At 44.1% G+C, this 22613-nt stretch overlaps 1 protein-coding gene across 1 annotated transcript; it reads right to left on the bottom strand.

Annotated features, from left to right (window-relative positions):
* Positions 1–7619: 7619 nt before the first annotated feature.
* Positions 7620–11395, bottom strand: LOC121045840. The gene is made up of 4 exons (XM_042291534.1): positions 11360–11395; positions 11193–11276; positions 7994–9165; positions 7620–7809 (listed from the first exon to the last, which is right to left on the bottom strand). The coding sequence occupies exons 1-4, from the start codon at positions 11393–11395 to the stop codon at positions 7620–7622; spliced, it is 1482 nt and encodes a 493-aa protein (XP_042147468.1).
* Positions 11396–22613: the final 11218 nt, after the last annotated feature.

The raw sequence follows: 22613 nt of genomic DNA, 5'->3' as shown, positions 1-22613 counted from the left end.
GAAAAACACGCCAAAAAAATGAAATAGAAACGAGCGCGCCGACAGCTAGCATCGTCACAGCCTCCACAGGGCGGGCGGGGCGAGTCGGGTAAAAATTCTCTCCTCGCCGGTGACGTCACCCCGATTCGCCGGAAGGGGGCGCTACGCGAACTTCTCGGGGCTAATAGTTCTCTAAATTAGGGGAACGCGTTGGGGCCGGAGTGGCTGGCGTGAGGTCCGTTGCGTAGGTCACGACAGGTGACGACGCCGGCGCATTCACTGTAAGATTGTGCGCGTGCGCGGTGGTAGGTGCGAGAATACAAAATCTACGCGTTGTTCGGAGTGTGAACTAAATCACGAAAGATGATGTGGGGTTCTGAATGCAAAGTACAAAGTGCTTCCTTTTCTCAAGGCGTTTGCTTTGTCGTTGCAAATTCCTTCTCAAACGTCTCTCGTGGCTTTCTCGCGGAGCCTCGGACTGGCTTTCAGAAATAAAGTTAATTATATTTCTCCTTTTCTTTTTTTCTTTTTTTTTTCGAAATTACGAAAAGAGACACTCTCCTCTTACCTTTCGCGTGCATGTAGACCGTTCAGTAGCCAGATGCCTAAGAGCTGTTGTTGTCGGTGTCTCGACTGTCGACGATGGCATTTTGACGTTACCTTTACGCGTCATCCAGCAATCCAAACAGATCGCACCAGATTCGAAACATATTCCGTTCAAACCCATGAAACTAGGAAATGGTAGACAAGTTGCAGACAAAACCGACAGGCAAAATAAACAGACCAAAACGAATATCGTCGCGAACGCTTCCAAACGCCTGACTCGTGATCAGCTAAGCTCAGCCAGCTCCAGCGACTTTCTGCTGTTTCCATTCGCTTGTCTTTATTCCTTGTTTTTTGGAGCTGCCGCTCATGCAACGAGCTCCCAGACCTCGTCAAGCTGCTTCCAGTAGCATTTTGTTTTAGACCCTTCCCCCTACTGCACGCCCGGAAAAACAAAGATTTTAATGTGAACTTTCATGTCGACCCCAGCGTCGCGCGTGTTGTCTACAGACGCAATCTCACAGTTCCCGTTGCCAACACGCGTCGGTCCAAACACTTACCCGTGTTCTAGTGCACTGCCCGGAAATTAAGGCATAAGCGGCTTACAATCACTGCGCGTGGCTACGATGAACACCAGATCCCGTAACCGCTTCATTTAACTGCGAGTTGAGCGGGTGAACGCTGCTCCTTTCCCTCAAATTGTTTTCCTAACAACCATTAAACACACGAAAAAAAATTAAAGTTAATATCCGTTTTGCATGTTTTATGTACATCGCCGACAATAGGAACTAGAGCAGTTCTTCGTGCTTTTTTGGCGTACCTGCCAGTTTTTTTTCTTTTTTTTTTCTTTTTTTAGAGAGGGAGTTGTGGTTTGAACTAGGATTACAGCTGTACCGGAGTTATCTCAATCGCCAATGTTCCGCCTAATCATCTATCTCTAGACTTGCCAATAAGTTTCCTCCTTCATTCTCCAGTGTCAATCAACGTCTTTTCACTCACTCACTCACTAGGAACGGAATGCGAAGTTGAGGTCCCATACTTCAGATTATTTGACAAATTGAGAGATAATGGAGCTTGTTTGCACCACGGGGGTACATGGAGCATTGGTCTTAAAATTGTTTCACGGTCCCTTTATTACTTCCGGATAACGGCACTCCATTGACGAGCGCGATGTTTACACCACGGTGGTTAACAGGCAGGCGGTGCTTGTGCAAGCACACCTAGGGCCCTAAACTCGTCAGACACAAAGTTGGAGCCCAAAGTTAGCGGAGCGCGCCGATTGGACGCCGCCGAAAAAAGCGCCAAGTCATCGTCGGGATCGTCCAATCGGTGCGTTCCGTGAACTTCGGCCCAAACTTTGTGTTCGACGAGTTTAGCACCCTTGGTGTTTCGCGCCGTTCCGTTTACCATAGCTCTCGTTCATGGCCAATGCCCAAGCTTGCGTCACATTGTTTTGAAAACACTACCAACTGCTGGTCTGCCTGAAATGCTCGTCATACACCGTTTCCCTCAAAGTCCGAACGCAGCCGGCGCTACAATCTCATGGAGGGAATCAAGCAGTGACAAAAGTAGTACATCCTCATGGCGCTCATTGTGTTTTTGTAGTACGTTTGGTATCTCTGACGAAACCAAAGAGGCACAGTTGATAGCGCCTCGATCCTGCACTTTCTCCTGTGCGTCTTTGCCTTAGCCGATAGTAGGGAACCCACAACAAATAATCGGCGCCGTGACGATGCACTTTTCGGGCTGCTTGATTGGCCCCTTCATAAATTGGTGTCGGCAGCAGTGAGACTTAAACTGAGACAGGTCGGCAGCTTCAGCATCCAGGAAAGAAAACTCGTTACTTCTCAATCTTGGAACGAGTTCCCGTTCCAGCGGTTCAAAAGGAATGCGTTCCCGTTATGTTCCTAAGACTGAAAAGTGTGGTTATATTAGCGTTACTTTGCATATAAATGTTGCGTTAAATAATCCGTCGATAAAATAAAGCGAGCGAGTGAAAATATCCGTATCGAACTATACGTATCGAGTCGCCACGATTACATTTGGTCCACTTCTTTGTTTTCTACTATCTCTCGGACACTTCTCCGTCCCTCGAAGTCGGACCCCGACGGCTCCACGGCTTCCGTGACGATGCATCTGCGTTGCTGTGCTTTTGGCCAATGAGAATTTAACTGCCGTTTAGCTGCTACAGACGGTTACAGACAGCACCGGCTTCGCTCCATGGGACACTTAATGCTTTCGCACTAAAAACCGCCGTTCCTATTGTCGTTTTCGCGACAACGTTCCAGTTCCTCCGACGCAAAATGAAACGGCGGCGTTCCTCACTAAAGGAACGCATTATAGGAACGTCGTTCCTTAGAACGCGGTTCTGTGCAACAGTGCATCTAGATAAAAAGGTACTGTTCAAATGTTTTGTTATAGGTAAATAACTGGTTTCTACAATGTTCTCAGTTTTTATTTCTGCTTGTCTTTGTGAGATTAAGATGCGTTTCGTTTTTGTCACGGCTATATTAATTTACCTAATAGAGATTCATTTATTTGGTGGCCTGGCCCCATACACAAGCAGAATACTTTTATATGGGCCATCAATATTTATCTCTTATTTTTGTCAGAAATATGTATGTATGTAGGTAGGTATGTATGTATGTATGTATGTATGTATGTATGTATGTATGTATGTATGTGTGTGTGTGTGTGTGTGTGTGTATACGTCACGTCCTATAAGCCGGCGCAAGGCAGGGCTCCTGTCCCTGCTGAATGAGCACTACTGCCAGCCCAACGCTGGCGCAGCATTCATGCCCAATCTATGCGACCCGCTCTGACCTCCTGTAGGTGATGTAAAAACTGCAAGACTACGGCATTGCTATTAAGGAGGTGTCGGCAGTTCTTGGTTGATCATGCTCCTCTTCCTACCTCGTTCTAGTGTGGGTGCCACACACGGCAGTCCAACCTTCCAACCGGCCTCGGACCAAAACCAACCGGAATAATCAGAGCCCGTAAGCAGCCATGTATATTTTTGCATTACGTCATCACACTAGAATAGCGCCAACTCAGCCATAGGGTCCGAGCCCGGCGCCGAGAGTCCTTCGGCGCTCCGACTGTAGGCTCAGCCAAACTCTGACGCAGCTCTGGTGTCCAATCTTTGTCTGCGCTCTACCTCACTCTGATGGACTCAAAATGCTAGTGCACGGGCTTTGATTATTCTTGGACCGAGTTCACGTTTGTGCTGCATTGTGAAGGCTAGCGTAGCTTCCACAGTGCTCCCGCCGGACGCTGCTGCGAGAGCAGGTGGCCGAGGCGTCGCCTTGCGTCTCATTCCCATTCGCTCGGGCAACTAGCCGACAGAGTTGGAGCACTGAGGAAGCTACGTTGACAACGTAGCACAAAGTAGTCGACGGCGAGTAGAGATGGTGCTGCCCGGACGCACGGACGTTTGACGCGTCCTGTTGACACCTTGTAGGTCATGTGCAGTGCAGCACAGCTGCTGGGCGACATTCCGAAGGGGAGGGAAAGAGCATTATCGAAGAGAGGTGTCGATCAGACATGCATCCGTTTGAGGTAAGACGTCCACACTGGGCTCGTCTAAAGTTTACATTGATTAAGGTAACAGAGCTCGCGGATTTGTCATTTCCAGCCACGTTGATGTGCCAGCGCGTTTAGCAACTATGTATGGTTGCGTGAAACAGAGCAAAAGGTTCAGGGTTTGCGTACCAACTCAATGAAGTGCACACGACACGCCCTAGGTAGGAGTAAGGATTAATTTTAACCGCCCCAGGCATTTGATGCCGTGGGACAAAATCTCATTAACACAGTGACATCATATTTTACCCGTGAGCACTTTGTGGGCGTATAAATGAATTTGTAAATAAGTAAAATATTTTTGCCGCAATCAACACGGTTTTAGGCCTCACAAGATCTACCTCTTCAGTCATTCTTGTTTTAACTTAACTTCTTAATAAGGCTCTTTATGACAATAAAATTGTTGTGGTTGTGTTTCAAGATATAAAGAAGGCTTTTGACACAGGTAATCGCATCGCCTTACAGAATAAGTTGCATAAGTATGTCTTTAGTGGCTAAATATCCGAACTGTTCAATAGTTATCGTTCTGATAGAAGACAATCCGTGGTAATTATTAATATATTTCTAACCCACAAACTGTGTTAACTGCGGTGCCAAGAAAATCTGTACTTCAAGCCAATCTTTTTTTTTTCTTTTTTGTTTCTTTTTTGCTTTTTACGTCAATGACTTTCCGTGGTGATTAAAATACTCAGAGGCATTAATGTACGCGGATGATACGGCACTGGTCTTTGTAGAAGATTCGGTAGCTGAACTAGAATGTAAAATATACGAGGAGCTTTCCAGAGTCCTACCATGGTTCACAAGTAATCAAATTACCCTTAATATGAAAAATAAATACACAGTGTTTCTCTCAAGAAAAAAGGAAATAAACCCCGACCAGTTTAGATAAGAGTTGATTCATGGTTCTTCATACAAATATGTACGAGTCCTATTTAAGTCGGCTATAAATGGAAAAGGCAAATTAAAATCTTATGTTCAAAGCTAACATACGGCTGTTACACACTGTGAAAGGCACGTGAATCTATTAAATTGTTCATTTTGCGAATACTATATTTTTCGCTTGCGCACAGCCATCTAAGACTCTAAGTTATTGCATCGAGTCCTAGGGCGGTCCGTATCTCTACCTAGATCCGGTTATTCGTCTGCAGAAACGGGCGCTCAGAATAATCAAATTCTGAAAACCAACTGACCTAAGTAGACCTTTATACCAGTCAATGCGAGATTTGCCTGCACATTATTTGCATAAACTAACGCTAGCGGAGACTGTTCATAAAATTATGGCATCAAATGAACCATTCTCATTAAATTTAACTCTCATGGAGATTGGTAACAGCCCAAATGACGGCTGTTACCAATCTTAACTTCAAGTTGTCTCCATGTTGAAATACTTATGTTAAAAGACTAATAGTATACAGAGGCGCATTAATTTGAAATTCAGTACCCACCAATGTGCAAAAAAAAATCAAACTTTTTGCCTCGTTTAAAAACAAAAATGGATGTTTTTCATTTAAAATAAGATTTGTGCGAATTACCTAGACATTTCATTAGGTTAGTTAGGTTCATTTTGTTGTTTGTTGTTATCTGTTTGCCTGACGCAATGTGAAATTTATTTCATTTGGACCGCACACTAGCTTTAATGCTATGGGTCTAATCAATTCTTGATTTAAAAAAAATATATATAAAATAATTGACTTGAATTGAATAATCCTCCGCGAAATTGCGCACATCTCTGCGGGGATTTGAATACGATGACTGTGGATCTGTAGACCTTAACTCGCAACCACCCTGCTTTTTTTTTTTTTTTGCATTGGTATAATTGCATCCGTAAAGTTACAGAAATGGTGAGACCTAAATGCGTCTCCCGCACTTTTTTTTTTTCTTTTTTTTAAGAAACAGCATATTAAAATCGCAATTTTTTAGTTTTCCAAGCAGTCCTCCTGAGGTGCCACCAGCAGGGTAACCGAGGCGGCTACAAAGGGTCCTACAAGAAGATACCTTATTATTCCTAGAAGACTAGCATTCAGCGAAATTACCTCATATCTGTTTCACAACTTCAAAGCATATACTCGCTTCCGGGCTGCAAATCGCCTTTATTTACTTTCACTTGTTTTTGCTGACAGTTTTCTATCACTCAGAATAGATGTAGATCTGAAGCTTCCTTGTGCCTCCGCCATCGAGCGAATTTCTGTAGTAGGTAGGCATCAACGACATTCCAGAAAACGGCGTTCCTTGAACGTGTTGTTTTAGGGAAATTGAAAAAACCGTACAGTAAAATTTCTTCTTTTTTCGCAGCATTTAGAACACGTTACATTTGTTTGCAGGGCGGGAAGTGCACCGACCTACGTTTATTTACTTCCAGGCAGAATTTTGTTCATCGAGTTTCCTGAATAGTCTTTTTTTTTTCTTCAGTCCCTATACCAACATAAACAAAATTATTATTCGGAAGAACAGCTCATCGCTTATTTTATTTTAGAACTTTTAAAATGTTCTCGGGTGCATCTTATTCAAAACTCCCTGTTGTTTATAACATAGATCAAAAGGCACGCGGTTTTGTATGTAATGACAACGGGTTGTTCTTTATTAAATATGAAACTAGTAAAACGAATGTCTTCAATAAGCGACGTGTGACACAGGCTTTACTTTCATACTTTGAGGAACATGCACGACATTGCTCTGTGGGAACACTAATTTCCCTTCACGGTACCGGTAGATGCCACGAGGAACAATAAAAAAAATCTATAGAACGTTAACGCTTCCTGAATTCCTTGTGAAGAGAACTTCAGAATTTTATACATCCAGGGGGCCCAGAAACTGGACAAAGCAAGCAATGTTCAACTGGGCAGCAGTCAAATTAAAATACAGTTTTGCGTAATACCGGTGTTCTTATGTTGTAAAAACCCATTAGCTGATATTATGATTAATTTAGGTGTCAAAGTCGTTCTCTTAAAAACTACACTTCTTGTCTTACCGACAGAGAAAAGTGTCATTCCTCTACTATTTTTGTTTGTGAAGCTCGCGGAAAGTTTAGCGAGTGTTGCTTACACTACCCTTTGACATGTTTAATTAGCTTTTAAACTCACTTGCAAAAAAACAAAAATTATGAGAGTCATAAACTTCTCACCAACCGACTCTCCTTCCCATGTATGAATTGCATGCTAATTTATCTCAGTGCAGCTTATAGGCAGCCTCTAGGTATTGAACTCCCTGCAGACGACACTGACTTAGCTCATTTCAACTAGTGGCTGGTTTATGCAACCTGATTTGGGACATGCGCAAGTCGACCGCACTGGAATTCACTCAAGCGCTCTCAGAGCCGGTTACATTCAACTGGATATCGCGACGATTAATCTCCTGTTCATGAAAATATTTGACCGGCCTTAGTTAAACTTAAATATGCTTTGGAACGAGCAACATTGAGTCCAGGAACCGTTGGCTCACGGAGCTGACGGACACGCTGTGAAGCGGGATTGCCGTCTTCTCGGAGGAGAGCTCCTGTGTTTTGAAGTCTTTGGTTTTTTTTAAGCGGGAGGGAAATCATGGTGACCCACGACGGTGTGGAGAGTAGAGCTGAACAGGCGCATAATTGGGTTGCTGCAACAGTTGTTGATGCCCAGCAGTCGGATAGTTGTAGATGGGGCCTGCCACTGGCACGCTCCTGCTATCGGGAGCTGATGAACCGTGTACCGCTTGTTCGTACTGGCCCCGTTGCTGCGCCGCATGATGATGAGGGTGTTGTCGCTCGATTATGTGTGGGTGCTGGAATGGTTGCTGGTAAAGGTGTTGCTGCGGGTGCGAGTGTTGATGAAGATTGTGGTGCGGCTGCTGAGGCGGAAGTGGAGGTGGCTGTTGATGCTGGTACGGGAAGAGATGAGAGAACGGCGGTGGTTGGTACCCCCGGCCTTGGACGGGGTAACCCTGGGCCGGATCTACGAAGCGACCACGCTGCGTCGGCACCTGTGGCGCTATATGTGGCTGCACGGGCGGCCTATCTATCTCTGGAGCAGCAGGTGGAGGGTTCGGAAGGAAGTAGTTTGCCGCCAGGCCATCGGGCAGCCTCTGGAAGTCTGAAATTTGGGGAACCAGAACAGCAGCCGGCCCAGGACTCTGCGCTTCGTATCCAGCCTGGTAGGGGACAGTGGCATACGAGATTGGGAAAGGCTGCTGCTGGAACTGGAACCCTAAGCTGCCAGGGTGCACCGTGTTGATCGGGAAGATGTTTCCGATGTTGGGGTTTTGAAACGGGGGCACCTGCAATGGAATGCGCCTCTGAGGCACGTGAGAAGGACCGGCACTCCTCTGTTCGTCGTACTGGACTGGCGTGTTGAGTCCCCCCGTGCTGAGGGTCCCATCGGCTTTAATGAGGGCCACCTGCTGCACGATCCTTCCGTTCACTTCTTTGGGCACGAGCGCAGCGCCTCGCGTGGTGTCCCCGTCCCTGAGAACTCCCCGCGGACGATACGGACCCACAGGAACCCGGGGGTGTTGTTGGATTCCATGCACAAGATTGACCGGGCGTCCGAGGTGGAAGATGTTCGGACTGTAATGGCGGAGCGCTGCGTGAGAATCCATTTTGACGGCGCCGATCGGAAGCAAGGGCGACTCAAAGTTGGCGGCGACGCTTTTGACGGGGGGAACCTTGAGTTCCGCATGCTCCGTGGCCGCCTTGGGAGGGGCCACATCTTTGACCAACGGCTCGCTCGCTTCTGGGACCTTTGCGTGTCCGACGGGCAGCAGGGGCGGGGCCGGTGAAAGCCTGCGCAGGAGTCTCGTCGGGGGCGGAGAGTGTATGGCCGTCTTGGCGCTCGCCTCGTGGACTGACCCGGGTGCAGCGGTGTCCACCATGACGGTGGCCGTGCGGCTGGGCTTAGTTCCGGGCTCGTTGGTCTGCACCTTGGCCCGGAAGCCCAATTCGTCGGCCACGTACTCGACCAGCCGCAGCCGGCCGTCGGCTCCCCGGAAGCCGTAGGCGCCCATCTTGCGGCCCAGGGCGTCGCCGGACTCCCTCTGGAATTGGTCCCAAGCGAGGCCCTCGATGTTGAAACCGAACTCGTAGTTGCCATAGTCCTGCGGGGATATACCGAGCTATTGGTAGAAAAGTACAAGTGCTCTACTGTACCAATGGCAGAGGGGAAGAAAGTTGAACTTTAACGTAAAATGCAGAGCCCTCTGCGGTTCTTTTCAAAGAAGGAAGCTAAGGACTTATAATTTTAAAAGTAACAGTTGTAGCGACAATGGACAAGAAAAAGCAGCATTTTTATGTAAAAAGTAACAAAGGCAGGCATCCCCGTCTAGGCGCATGCGTAAAGCTTGCCGCCTTTTAATAAGATAAAATAAAACATAACCTGTACAACAGTTCCACCATCGACTGAAAACAAAAATGATGGCGACAAACCGAAGGAAGAAGGTCCAAGCATTAATTTCTCAGCATTCTTCTCTTCCGGATTAAAAGGTTTCTGTAAATTAACTTACTATAATAAAATGTAATGTAGCCATTTTCCTAAACATGTGTGACGTATACAGGCGTGTATCAACAATTATAATAGTTGCAATGCTTCGATTGCCTGCAGAATGTGCTAAGAAAAGGACTTAATCAAATTGCTTAAACCGCGCGTGCCTTCCGATGTCTGGCTTGTCATCGGCGTTGTCGTTTCTTGCACGCTTCAGTTCCCTAATGTTCGTTCTGTGTCGCTGCAATCGCTTTTAATAGTTAACATCCTTCAGTATTCTTGTTTTTTTTTTATTCTTATGAGGGTAACGGAATATGACACGATGAAGGGGTGCGTCCAAAATACGGTAATAATTGCACCGTCTTATAACCGGCCGGTACAAATATTGCCGCGCTGGTACCGGCAGGCCTATATCGGCTGGTATTAAAGTGGTAAACTATTTTCTATAGAACATTTAGTAAAAAATGTCTCTGCATCTACGGGCCAATCCGTTTCATTGTTATCTCATTGTCAAGCTAAAATATGCCAACCTTAACATAACTGACTTGGTGTTTTCCGGTTTTATGTGCGCTAAGAACATTCCTTCCAGAAACACTTTAGGTAAAAAACAATTTACAGCAAAAATGGCACAAAACATTCATCTGAAGCAAAAAAAAAAATCGCCAGTTTGGTAGTAATTTTTCATAAGTTTAAAATCATAAAAATATTATTAAAAATAATTTATCTGTTTATTTAATTATGAGTGTAGCGATTTCATTATAATGAGTTCAGAAAGACAAAATAAATACTGTAGTTTAAATCATAGCTATTTAACGATGCTTCAAATAAAAAATGTAGGGTTCAACTATTTGAAAAATATATGGTACCGTTTTATAGAAAAATATGTTAATGGGTGCTAGACTGGTTCTAATGAGACCGTTTTTTATGACGCAAACTCAGTTTACGAAGACAACCCATTAAACTAACAAGTGGCTTCTTTCCTCATTGCACAAGACGCGTGTTAACTCCATGTTACAGTATTTGTCGAATTAATTGTTTTCGATCTTGTAATGCAACAAAGCATTACTACTTAATGAAGTTTCGGAATCTTTTAATTTGTACACGGGAGGTTTTATCAATGTTGTCCTCGCAATCCACTTATCTCACGACCTTCTTCCTTGTCGACTCGTGACAGATGCCAGTGGGGAAACATACTTCGTTCTGCAACAAACCGCGCAACACTCTTTTCATAAGACAGATCTAAAAATATCGTATCCCTATATTTAATCATGTTTTAATAAAAAGGCACGCTCAATTTTTCTTTTAGGACGCTTAGTGCGCGTACATTCAGCCATTGGCATAAAAAGACGAACTGAAAATTGTATCCCTCTAATAAAATGTCTGTCTTAAAGAGCAGAGCCCTTTAAAGACGTTAATAAACTCTTATACACCGTAGTAAAGTAGTGATTTGAGCTAGTTGGTTCTTCAGCATGGTAAAGCAGCGCACAGAACACGGGTGAAGAGAATAGGACCGGTAGAACGAAAGAGCGCTGTTTTGTTCTACCTGTCCTTTTCTCTTCCTCCGTGTTTTGTGCGCTGTTTTATAATGTTCATGTCTTACACATCATAACACCCCAAGCTCGGTCGACTCAGCATTGTACTCACGTCTTGTTCTCGATGCAAGATACTGTTGGCCGACTCGGCAACCACGGCGCGTACCAAGGTTGCCACGATCAGCAATCGCTGCACCTGAGCAGATATGTTGAAACTTACTTAAAACTATACCCCCAAAATAGAAATCAGTCATATACAATGCAGAACTACGCACTAACCGACCGACAAAGCGAAGGTTCATGTTTGCTTTCCATCTAACGAAGCGACAAAAAACTTTAGTTTGACAAATTGCACCATCAATAACTCGACGTTATGTTCATTTTCGCGATTGCGACTGAACAGTTTATTGTTTCACCGGGGTTACGTTTGGGGTGCGTTTTTATTCCTCGGATTAATGCATACCATGACTACAGTGTTGCTAACCGGGAAACGGAAGGTAGTCTATGCCAATAATATCTGCGTAATGTATTATTGCGCTCTTTCTACTTACTGATTTAATGTTTCGTTCGCTAATAGCCTAGTAGATCCCGAGATGACGTCAAAAAGCATTGAACGCCGCTATGGTGGCCGTCATATGGCATCAATATATTGTGACTCTGTGGTGACTTCGACGTCGGCTCTCATTCTACCACATGGAGCTCACATGTACTTAATGGTCCTCGGACCTACTTATGACCGCCTTCAAAACCTCCGTGCTCCTAGAGGTTTATGCCTTCATTTTGAAATCCCGGTTTCCAGCTATAGAAATCCAAAGCACCATGTAGCTTGGATGGGCAGTATTTCAAATACAAGTATTTGATATACGTATTTCAAATACTATGTGTATTTTGTATTTGTATTTAATTACAAATTGGGTAATGTATTTGATGTGTGTATTTATATACTAAAATGTGGGTATTTCAAATACAATTGTAATTAAATACAATTTTGTGACGAAAAGACATCCCTCAAATTTATTGTCACTGTCCAGAGCAGGAAGAAAACTACGTTCTGCACCGAATGCAGTGTCTCTCAATCAAGCACAAGCGTTCAGTGACTTTGTGATTACGGTGCTAGTCCAGAGCAAGAATAGTGACGAAATGGACGTTCACAGGCAGACTTGCTATATAAGTGCCTGTGACAACTTGTGATGCTTTCCAGCCTGATTTCCATCTATATTTTTGCCTGGAACATTCTAAATGCACGGGTCGTCCAGATTTTCGTAACTGGTGTGAGTTGCAACAACAAAAAAATTCTCTAGCTAGTGCTGCGTGTCTCGGTCGTCTCGGTTCTTTGTTGGTCTATACCAAAATGTATGATCGACAAAAAAAAAAAAAGAAAGCTGCTTGCAGCTCTGTACTTTTTTCACCTATTACGTCCAAGCCGATTACATTTTTTTTTTTGTGATTATATTTCTATCATGTTACTCTAGTCGGTTACAGGTTAAGGAGGTAGCGGCAAATGCCCCTCAAAGCGACTCATATATCCCTCCGCCACCTCCGCATCCAAAAGCGTCCCATTGTTTCCGTGACTTTCAACTTTGACTTAGCATTGTGGAAGCCACAAGAGGGAGATTAGAGTTTCCCCCCTCCGATGAAAACAAATATGGCTTTCGGGGATTGGCTTCTCCCTTTGATGAATACAAAGGCTGCCCTTTTAGGGGCTCTGTTCTTCCTCCAATGAATACAAAGGTCGCTTTCTTAGAAAGTGGGATCGGAGACAAGTTGGAATCTATTGAAGCGGAACAAGGAGCGTTTCCAGTGAACACTTCTTTCGACTGCGGAGAGATTTGAAACAAGCGCATGACGCTTGTGGGAGGAGCTTCTCCTACCTTGACTTGTAACCGAGTATAGAGCCTCGCACGCTAAATAACCGATTGTGCGATGTAAAATTAAATTGAGATACCCAGAAACCCGTTGCAGGTGCCCTGAAGTCGCTGACGCAAAGTTTGAGGAATGTATTTGAAAAAGTATTTGGAGGAGACCAAATACATTTGGTTGTATTTGTATCTTGTATTTAAATGCTTTTTCGGAAAGGTAATTAGATTTGTAATTAAATACATTTTTGACGAAGTATTTTGTATTTGTATTTCGATACATATTTGCATGTATTTTGCCCATCCCTGCCATGTAGAAAAGATATGTTATAATAAATTATTTATTGTGTGTCTTCATATTTTTCGTTGCAGCTGTTGTAGTGACGCCGTATGCATGCATTAAAAAAAAAAACAGAAACTAAAAATTCGGTAAAGAGCCGGATGTTTCCACTCTTTCTTGAAATCTCAAGACTTAAACTGCGCAACACTTTCGCGCATAAAAGACATATGTACTCTTTCAAAATATATATATTTTTTTTTATTGACAATTTAGCAGACTTTACTTATGAGCGCCAAAATATACCGATTGGGGGCGCAAAGGCCTGCGACTTCTTTTATAACAGCCTTTCAGTTCTGAGAAAAGAAAAAGGGAAACTCAATTTCTGATCCGCACTAACAGTTCCGCGCTAACAGCGCAACACAGTTAATTTGAGTCAGAAAATACTAGTATTTCAGTTTATTTCGCTTAAAAAAAATAATGCCATAAAAACTACTAGTGCGTCGGTAAGACCTTATTCGTCGCAATAACCTAAGTGGTAAAGTTTAGTGTCCTTCAATACTGTCTGGCCGAAATTCAGAAATGCTCCGATGTTTTGTACGCACTCACGGGGCCGCGCAGTGAAGAGTCAGGCAAAAACATTAATGACCCACGCAAGCTGGTGTTTTTTTTGTTTTTTTTTTGTTTCTTTTTTAAGGAGCGTTTGACTGGTGGCTTGCGTCCGAACTGGTACTGACGTCGCCGGCTCGCCCACGTGAAGGAGACTGGGGAAGCCCATCAACGCAAACAAACCACCGTCGTCCCCGGAGTCTGAATCATAGTTGCCTCAGTGAAGGGAGGAAAGGACTCACAAAGTCGTGAACGGTAGGCACTCATAAAAAATTAACAGTGAACAAATAAAAACAAAAAAAAAAACGGCAAAGCACAGTTTGAGAACAGCTTATTACTTTTTTTGTTTTATTAAAGAAGCTGTGCAACGATTTTAACGTTGTAAGAATTTGCATCTTCTACTTTTGACACTGTTTATCTTGTCACAAAAGGACAGAAAACACATCTCCTTCCTTCAAAATGTTGAGATTCCGCCGCGTAATGGCGAGGCAAAAATTTGAATGTTTCCCGACCTGCAGCCGCGAGCGGCGGCCATGAGAACCACGCGGCATGACGTCAATGGGGGACTTGTAAAAAGCTAGGAAGTTGCGCAAATACCTTCTCGATAAAAGGTAACTTTTCTATAAATATTGTCGTTCCGACATAAATATAAATGTGTCAAAAAGTGGGTATCATCGACAAAACTTTTATTATCCGGAGTTTTATTGGCGCCATCTATCCGAGGTCAACAAAACCGTCAGTTCTGTCTGCTACCGCGAACAGCCACCAGAAGCCGGAGGGGAAAGTGGGCAGAGCCGGACGGGGATGGCGGGACCCGAATGAGACTTTCCTCCTTTCGCCATGCTGCTCGCTCTGTGCAAACACGTGTTCACGTGGTTGCGAGCGGGTGAGTTCTGGCTGTTCAGTGATGGCCGTAGAGAGAGCTTCACCGGAACCCCGCGCGTCGCCCATCGACGTCACAGCGCACGTGACTCGGAAGATGGTGAAGGAGTTGAGAGGTGCCGAAAACCTCAATCTTTCTCCATTTTTAAAATAAAAACTAGAACATGCAGGAAAAAGGGTTTTTTTTTTCTTTACATCAAAAAAGTCGAGACACCAACTCCCAAATTATTTAAGCAAAGCTATGAAATTGCTGAACAGTTCCTTTAAGTCACCCTCGCATGAGTGTTTGCCGCACTTTCCAATTCGTGAATCTTCTTCCCATTTTAATTCACAAATCAATGGCACAAGCACAAAAAAAAAAAAAAAAAGTTACCGTGGTGTTATCTTCTTTGCTGACTGTACACTCTGGAGCAGTGTCAGCGGGAACAGGACGTCTGCATTCTTTTTTTTTTTTTTCGTCTCGAGACTGTATTAGCGAGCTCATACTTTTAGTGCTTCAGTTACCCAAAAGATATTTTTCACCACACAGTAGTTTTGATTAGATATAGCCCTTCTATTCTGAGAGAAAAACATAAATATCCTATGGTCTCTTTATAACACAGTAGCGTGCACCTGTGCATATGCAAATTTAAAATATAATGCCGCATTTGCATCTGTCTTTTTTTTATCTATATTGCGAAACTATTTTCATCCTCATCAAACTAGATAAAAGACAGTAACAATCCCAATTTACTTTCAACGCAGGATCGAGAGTTCGAAAGTCTCTACACCATTTTCATATTTCCAAAGGTTAAATTAAGGCAGTTAGTAAATGCATAACTTTCCAGCTTTATTACTATATTTTTTGAATGGTGCTTACTTTATATGAGACCCCAGAGCGAAATAAAAGTTTATGATATCGGACACCACTTTTTTTTTTTGTGTGTGTATGTGTGTTTCAAACTACGAATCAGAATTGTTTTCACACATTCATGACAATGAACCAAAATAAATTTAACTTTTGGCTATGGTCTTTGTGGGAATTCCGAACTCCTACCCTCAGCGTCTGGAGCGTGATACCAAATTTATTTTTATTTCAAATCTTCGAATCAACTAAACTGAATGTGCGTTGTGAATAAAGTTCATAAACCGGATGCGTCTAATGAACTAATGATATGGCCTTTGGTCGGCTTGCTTTTATTATAACGCATGTGAAAGATAATTGAATAAATTTTTGGTCATGCAAAGTTTGTGGCACCAATCTATGCGAACCAGGTTTCACAACACTCAAACAGAAATTTAAATTTCTAGATTACGTACTATGATCATTAAAAATTCAAAAAGAAAAACTGCCCCGACCTTATCTGTGTCGTCCTATTTGTAAAAGACTGAAAGGAATCACACCAATAAAGGTTACACCATCCCTTCTCAGTGTAGTGTATTGTTAAAAAATTCAACGATAATGAGCTTATGAGAATAGCATTTCTATGCTCACAATACCCTACTTAAACCCACTACTTAATATTTTCTAATCAAGTGAAGAGATTACGGTACGCGAGTTGAATTTTCTTTCTCGAGATCCTCAGAATGCTACAATACACTTAAAAAAAAAAAAAAAAAAAAAAAAACTGAACAGCGTTTCGGTAGCAACCCCCGGGTAATTGCACAGGATGTTCCGGATCACTATTCAGGCATAACAAACATCTAAATAAGCCAGTCAACGCAGTGGAAATAAGCCTCCATAAAGGGGTGTTTAGGTCGTGCATTTACCATACGCAAATGTTGTGAGAGAAGGGTACACTAAAGTAACCGAAGAAAAGGAAAGCCTGTTATTCATATGAACAGGAAAAAAAAAAAAAACGGATGCATCCCATCTGGTTGCCACTTTCTACCCATTCACAAGCTCAGATCTGCTGGATACGCTTCATGGTGTTCATCTCACAAATACTTCGTATCTACCTTTAACATGCTTGTTCAAAGTTAATTTCTTGACTGAGAATATTTTTTTAAGAGATCTCCCGGCGTAGCATTTATGACTAGAAGCGCATTTCCTTTTTTTTTTTTTTTTCCCCTATTTTTCTGAATTCCAAAAATATCTAAGCGCCCAAACAAAAATATATTTTTTTTACTTGGTGATCTCTTCACCTGCCGAACAAAAGGCTATATCGAGCGGCGTTTGCGAGACAGCCCTCTGATGCAGCAGCCATTCTGAATTCCTCGATGCGAAAATACCTTTCTCCGTTACGAGTCGCGTCGCAACGTCGGAATAGAATGGTCCGTTCCATCATCGCCCCTACGCAGTGCTGTCCAACCCCTCGAGAGCGAGCGCCGGATGGCCGAGGTCGCCGTGAAACAATGCACGCCCCTCGCGTCTTCCGCTCATTTGGAGCCGAGATTGAGGAGCTACTCAAGCCCCATCACCGGAGCATCGCGAAGGGGGTCTTTCCTAAACAACAAAAGCAGGACTTGGTCTCGGTACCTCCGCCTTTGTAAGAGGGATCTTCGCTAGTTACTAGAATGCGAGAGCGGAATTCGTTTGTTCCGTCCGAAACTGCGCGCTCCTAGACCTGATGTAACGATCGACCCGTCGAGAGGCGCAGTGGGAGGTTGTCATTAAACTACTCGTTCTTCCTATAGGAGGCCGCGTATCTGTCTATACATACTACAGGCCGCTAAAGAATAACTAAAGTAGCCAAGAAAGCTGTAATATACACGCGTATATAGCGAAATACGCATATGAGTTAAGATCGCGCTGTATGCGCGGCTTGTACTGACGCCTTGCGGCATTCTAGTGGCCTTGCTGCTGAGCCTATACTTTGTGCAGCATAGATGTCGCACCATCAATTATGTTTTTTGTTTTTTTTTTGTTTTTTCAAGAATAGTCATTAGCAGGATGCGATGACTTTCCGTGTAAGCAATGCATTGATTATACACCAATCTTGCAGAAAGGAAAGCCACCTATAGTCCATAGGCAAACAACGACAAAAATAACACTTAATACAGTGCGAAAGAAACGTGTAAAGCATATGTCCGAGCATCGTTTGCGATATATATGACTCTATTACACTGAACCAAGGAAAAAATTTTTAACCACAACCAAGCGCGGAAAAAGGAGTGCCTAGAACAATTCGTCCGGAAATTATCTTTCGGCTTGTGGTTTGTTTTATCTTATCTGAAAAGAATACTAGGAAATCTATTACTTTATTCCTACGACCCCTCATGCAGGTCGAATTTTCTCGAGCGCGTGTCTTGAACGACAGTACTATATATGTTTTGCAAACACTGACCCACCAGTAAAGCTAATAGCTTTTTTTTAATTTTTTGTTCGATACTCCGTATATTGCCGCGTCCGTGACGGAGTTGGCGGCGTAAACGGGATACCACGCAGAGGTAAGCTATTCAAACCTCGTCATCACAGTTCATTCTCATTGGTTACCGCGTGTTCTGATTAGAAACATTCCCGAACATAGCCTGTATATAAAAACACCGGAAGCGCGCTGTTTCGACGCAGCTGCTCTTTCTTAGGCATTGCAGAACATTTTAGTTGCATCTTTTTATATAATTTTTATTACAAACAAGACGTAAACTAATACTGATTACAGCGGATGGCATGTGTCCCTACTAAAAGAAAACCAATTTGGCTCATGTATGAAAGTAAACGGGTTCGTATACAGGTAACAATTTAGCCACACCAGTCACCTGTTAGAGCCATACCGGTCACACATTTAAGCATTACCGGTCACCCGTTTGGGCGTACAGGACATTCGCTTGGGTAAACGGGTCACTCGTTTAGGCAAGCGGGTCATTGATTTGGTCAAACGAATCACTTGCTCCGGCCAACGGGTCACTCGGTTGAGCAAACGAGTTCCCCGTTCGTTCAAACGGGTGACAATTTTGCACAAGTGGGTGACTCAAACTGCGCCGGTTTAATCAAATGGCTCTCCCCTTACGCGGTGAGCCCGTTTGACGCTGAAGTACAGAACGACGGCACGGGTACACCTGTTTGACCCGCATGCAGTCACGAGACAGCTGTTTTGAATGTCAGTGCACATATCGTCAGCGTAGGCATGAGCAACGACGTAGCAATGGCGGCGCAAGAGCCGGCTGAGCCTCGATCTGGCCTACCGCGCTCGCTCTGCTGAAATGTGAGGGTGGGACTCTCGAGCACCATTAGCTTGCTGAAGATGCAAGATACTGCTCTGTCGTCGCAAATCCTTTACCCTTCGAACGCCTGCGAAGCCTTTACAGCGCTCGGTATACCCTACGCAGCGCCTTTCAACAACCGTTCACACAGCATCGCAACTTTGTGTCTGTGAGCTCTGGTGGGTCATCGTCGCGGGGGTTCATGTTTGCGGGGACTCATAAAGTACTCGTATTCATGTTGCGACGATGAACCGCCGGCGCTCGCAGACTGTCAACAGGCGCCAGAAAGGTTGCGACGCTGTGTGGGTAGTTCGCCGAGCACAGGTTTGCCGGCGTTCGCGAGGCAAAGTATTCTCAACGACAAAACAGCCTCCTGCAACTTCAGCAAGCTAACGGTGCTCGAGAGTCTCACGCTCACATTTCAGTAGAGCGAGCGCGGTCGGCCAGATCGAGGCACAGCCGGCTCTCGTGTCCCGATTGCTACGTCATTGCTTTATCTACTTTATGACACGAGGACTGACATTGGAAACAGCTCTCTCGAGACTGCATTCCGGTCGAAGAGACGAGTTGATATTGCGTTATAGTGCAGTGACAACGTGTCAACAGTTGTACTCCTCGACAAGGGCGTAAGAAGCGGCGTTAAGTCCGTCGACGCCGGCGTAGATTATGACGAGGTATACATTCAAATACATTTTAACACCCCAAAGAAACTTAATGGTGAGTGGCGCGTCACCTTAGGGGCGTACTGTTACCTCACTATTCTGCGAATTCCTCAAATAAGCAAACACTGTTACTGATCTTTTTTTTCACATTTTTTTTTATTTTGATTTTGAAATATTAAAGTGTTTTGAAATTTTTCGGGCCCACAACCCCACCATCTGTTCTCATTGTGGTCTGCAGGTTGTTTATTAATGACAGTTATATGAACTAAACTTACAAAAAACTAATATTGTATATAAGTAACCTGTTCGGTAGATTTCGCAGCTCACTAATAACATTTTTTTTTCGCGAGGGTTGTGTACATGTATTAAAAACTGCACCATAGCTTAAACCATGTAATCATAAACGCCACAAAAATGCAAAGATTCCCGAAACTCAAGTTGAAAAACGCGAATCTAACACTACCAATTGTGTTTAATATCTTGGTAAAATAAAAAATATTTCAATTTGTGGACATCGCGCGCAGAAAGTAGTCCCGGTTAATTCTGTATTTCAGTTAAGAATGTACGTTCTGCGGCGTAAATATAGGATCTTAATGCTTCCACTTTTGGGTGAACCTTTGGGTGGGCAGTTCCCTTGGAACTCCAGAAACTTTCCTTCGCTCGTACAGCTGTCCTCTTCACTTAGTATTGACAGCAGAGTAGTCGCTATGCGTATTTTAGGCCAATCGTGTCTCCGGTAACCGTCACGTGACTACAGTTTTCAGGTGGGTGATAAGGCAGAGCGAGGCACCTGCTTGAAGGCCGCTGCTTGGTAGGCTGGCATGTACGGCACTATCAACCTTGGAACGAACTCTCAAAAGGATGCAAGTGATAAATACTCGCGCCTTGTTCATTTTCGGTATGCGCCTTGAAGAGAAGCCTTTTGTGAGCGCACCCCTTTGCCGACCTTGAAGGAGCGCCTTCTTTGCGACTACTCTCTCTCCCTCTCTTTCTCCTTCCCTAAGCTGAAAGTGTGGTAGAAGGAGCGCGCTCTTCGGACCAATCAAACCTCTGCGCTCTATCACTTGACTCCGCTCACTGTGTACCGATAACGGCTGAAGCGTAATCACATGACGCACTAACGGTCCCCGATCCCGGGATGCCTGCTTCCTGACCTGGTTCCCTGTGTTGCGGTCTGTGGGGCTGCTGTGGATTTTAGTGGTAAAGTATATATCGTCCGCGACAACGTATTTGAAGTGTACCAAAGCTATCAGTGTTTCGAAAAGGTCTACGCGTATATTGGCAACGACGATTTCTTCAAAGAAGTCACAGAAATTCTTGTGATGGTGGTTCGGTTCGGCAAATGAGAGCTTGTGGCACATTGTGCTGAATCTTCCCAAAATCCTTCCTTCTCGTTTTTTCTTGTATTTGTGTTTTTGTTGTTGTTTTGCAGTGCCCGTGTTGACATATATCTCGAATTTCATCTTTCAGGTTCGCTACTTTTATAGTAAGTGCACTGCAACCTACTTGTCGGCCACATTTGACCGTTCTTCTGCGGGTACTCTTCAATAATACCTCTAGAATTAGGCTGTGTCTATTCACCCTCCAGCTGGGAGAATAATTTTGCCGAAATACTACCGGCAGTTGCCTGCCATTTGCTGCCTGAAATCATTTAACAACTCACGGTAGAACACTGACGTTTTTATGGGTGGCATTCCCTGGGCGCCATATTTAAGGTGACTGCGTGACAGCGCATGTTCGGGAGTAGCTCCCCGTCAGCTCTCCGGTAACCACAAGAGAAGAAAGGCAGGAGAAACTCTCTTCTCACCGGGACTCTCCTTTGTTTGTCCCGCATTTCCCCAGACGTCGCTATTCACCCCCCCCCCCCCCCCCCCAGAAGATTATGGAAGATTAAACCGTCACTCGAAATACGTACAAAAGCAGATTTCCCCTCTCTCTCTCTCTCATGGAGGTGCGAAAGCAGCAGCGAGCTCAGCTATGGCCGCCTGTGAATACCACCTATTTTACTGGCATTCCATGAAAACAGGTTTCATAGAGAACATTTTGTAGATACACGTTTCATAAACACACGTTTCGTCGACACTAACATATCACCGGCACTCGTTACGCGAATTGCACGCTGTAGGGACATTTCGTCGCGTATGTATCACTGGCCGGCGGTCCCGTTCACGCACTTTCACAGCCACAGTCAGCGACAGCTCATTACACTAATGTTATCCCACCTGGCCCACCCGTACAAACCTTTGGCGGCGACAGTCTGATATGTCTTTTATTACAAAAATAGGAAATGCTAAATATAAAAGCTAATTATAACTGTCTTTAAAATTATCTATCGATAAAACATACCATGTCAATGAAACGATCTGCCGGCGTAACCTCGTTCGATGAAGTGATTGCCACAGTAAAGAGAGGCGTACGTCTACCGGTAGAATTTCGGGGAAATAATTTTCCCAGCTGTCGGGAGACTGCAGTCTAGACACTGTAGCTTAAAATTTCACCGGTTCTTGTTTGCTTTGCAATATTCTCAGTTGTATGAAAGCTTAGTAGTACGTATTAACATTTCACAGATCACTTGCACGTTGGTACTTGTCTACGGAATAGGCTGTATGTATTAAACTCCTAGTACATTTGAAAACAATCTTTTGTATCTGTGATCCTGCCTATTTGTAAACGCCTTTGCGAGCGCATATTTTACGGGTTTCCTTTATTTGATAAATAGGTTTATCAAAAATCTTAAGGGTGCAGGCGAGCTGGTGAATATTAACCATGTTGAATTAACCTGAGACTGGGGTAGAGAAGAAACATCAAAACGGCTGAGTTTGAGACGTCGTCCTGTCTATTTTCTTTCCCTTCTGCGTTTTGATGTTCCTTCTCTACCCCAGTCTCAGGTTAATTCAACAAGGTTTATCAAGTTTTGAACGTCTTAAATAAGCTGATAACCGACATTCCAGACGGTGCCCTTGGAGATCTAACGAATAATCTGCATAAATATCCGAAGGGCGCGTTCAAACGTGTGGTCACGTACCAGGTGTAACTGGCACCCGGATCAGTCGGGTACCGTATCAAACGGCTACCGTATCAAAGGGGTACCGTATCAAGTCGGTACCGTTTGAAAAGGATACCGT

The sequence above is a fragment of the Ixodes scapularis genome, unplaced genomic scaffold (assembly GCF_016920785.2).
Source record: "Ixodes scapularis isolate PalLabHiFi unplaced genomic scaffold, ASM1692078v2 PGA_scaffold2__306_contigs__length_199485367, whole genome shotgun sequence".
Classification (NCBI taxonomy): Eukaryota; Metazoa; Arthropoda; class Arachnida; order Ixodida; family Ixodidae; genus Ixodes; species Ixodes scapularis.
Note: the sequence above shows the minus strand (reverse complement) of the source record. Positions and strands in the feature narration are given on the sequence as shown.

Excerpts from the sequence above, each read along its gene's own strand:
- LOC121045840 (XM_042291534.1), bottom strand. The coding sequence starts at position 11,395 with ATGGAAAGCAAACATGAACCTTCGCTTTGTCGGTCG. Across the intron at positions 11,277-11,359 it reads AACCTTCGCTTTGTCGGTCG|GTGCAGCGATTGCTGATCGT; the intron begins GTTAGTGCGTAG and ends ATATCTGCTCAG. Across the intron at positions 7,810-7,993 it reads TACCCCGTCCAAGGCCGGGG|CAACGGGGCCAGTACGAACA; the intron begins GTACCAACCACC and ends CATGCGGCGCAG.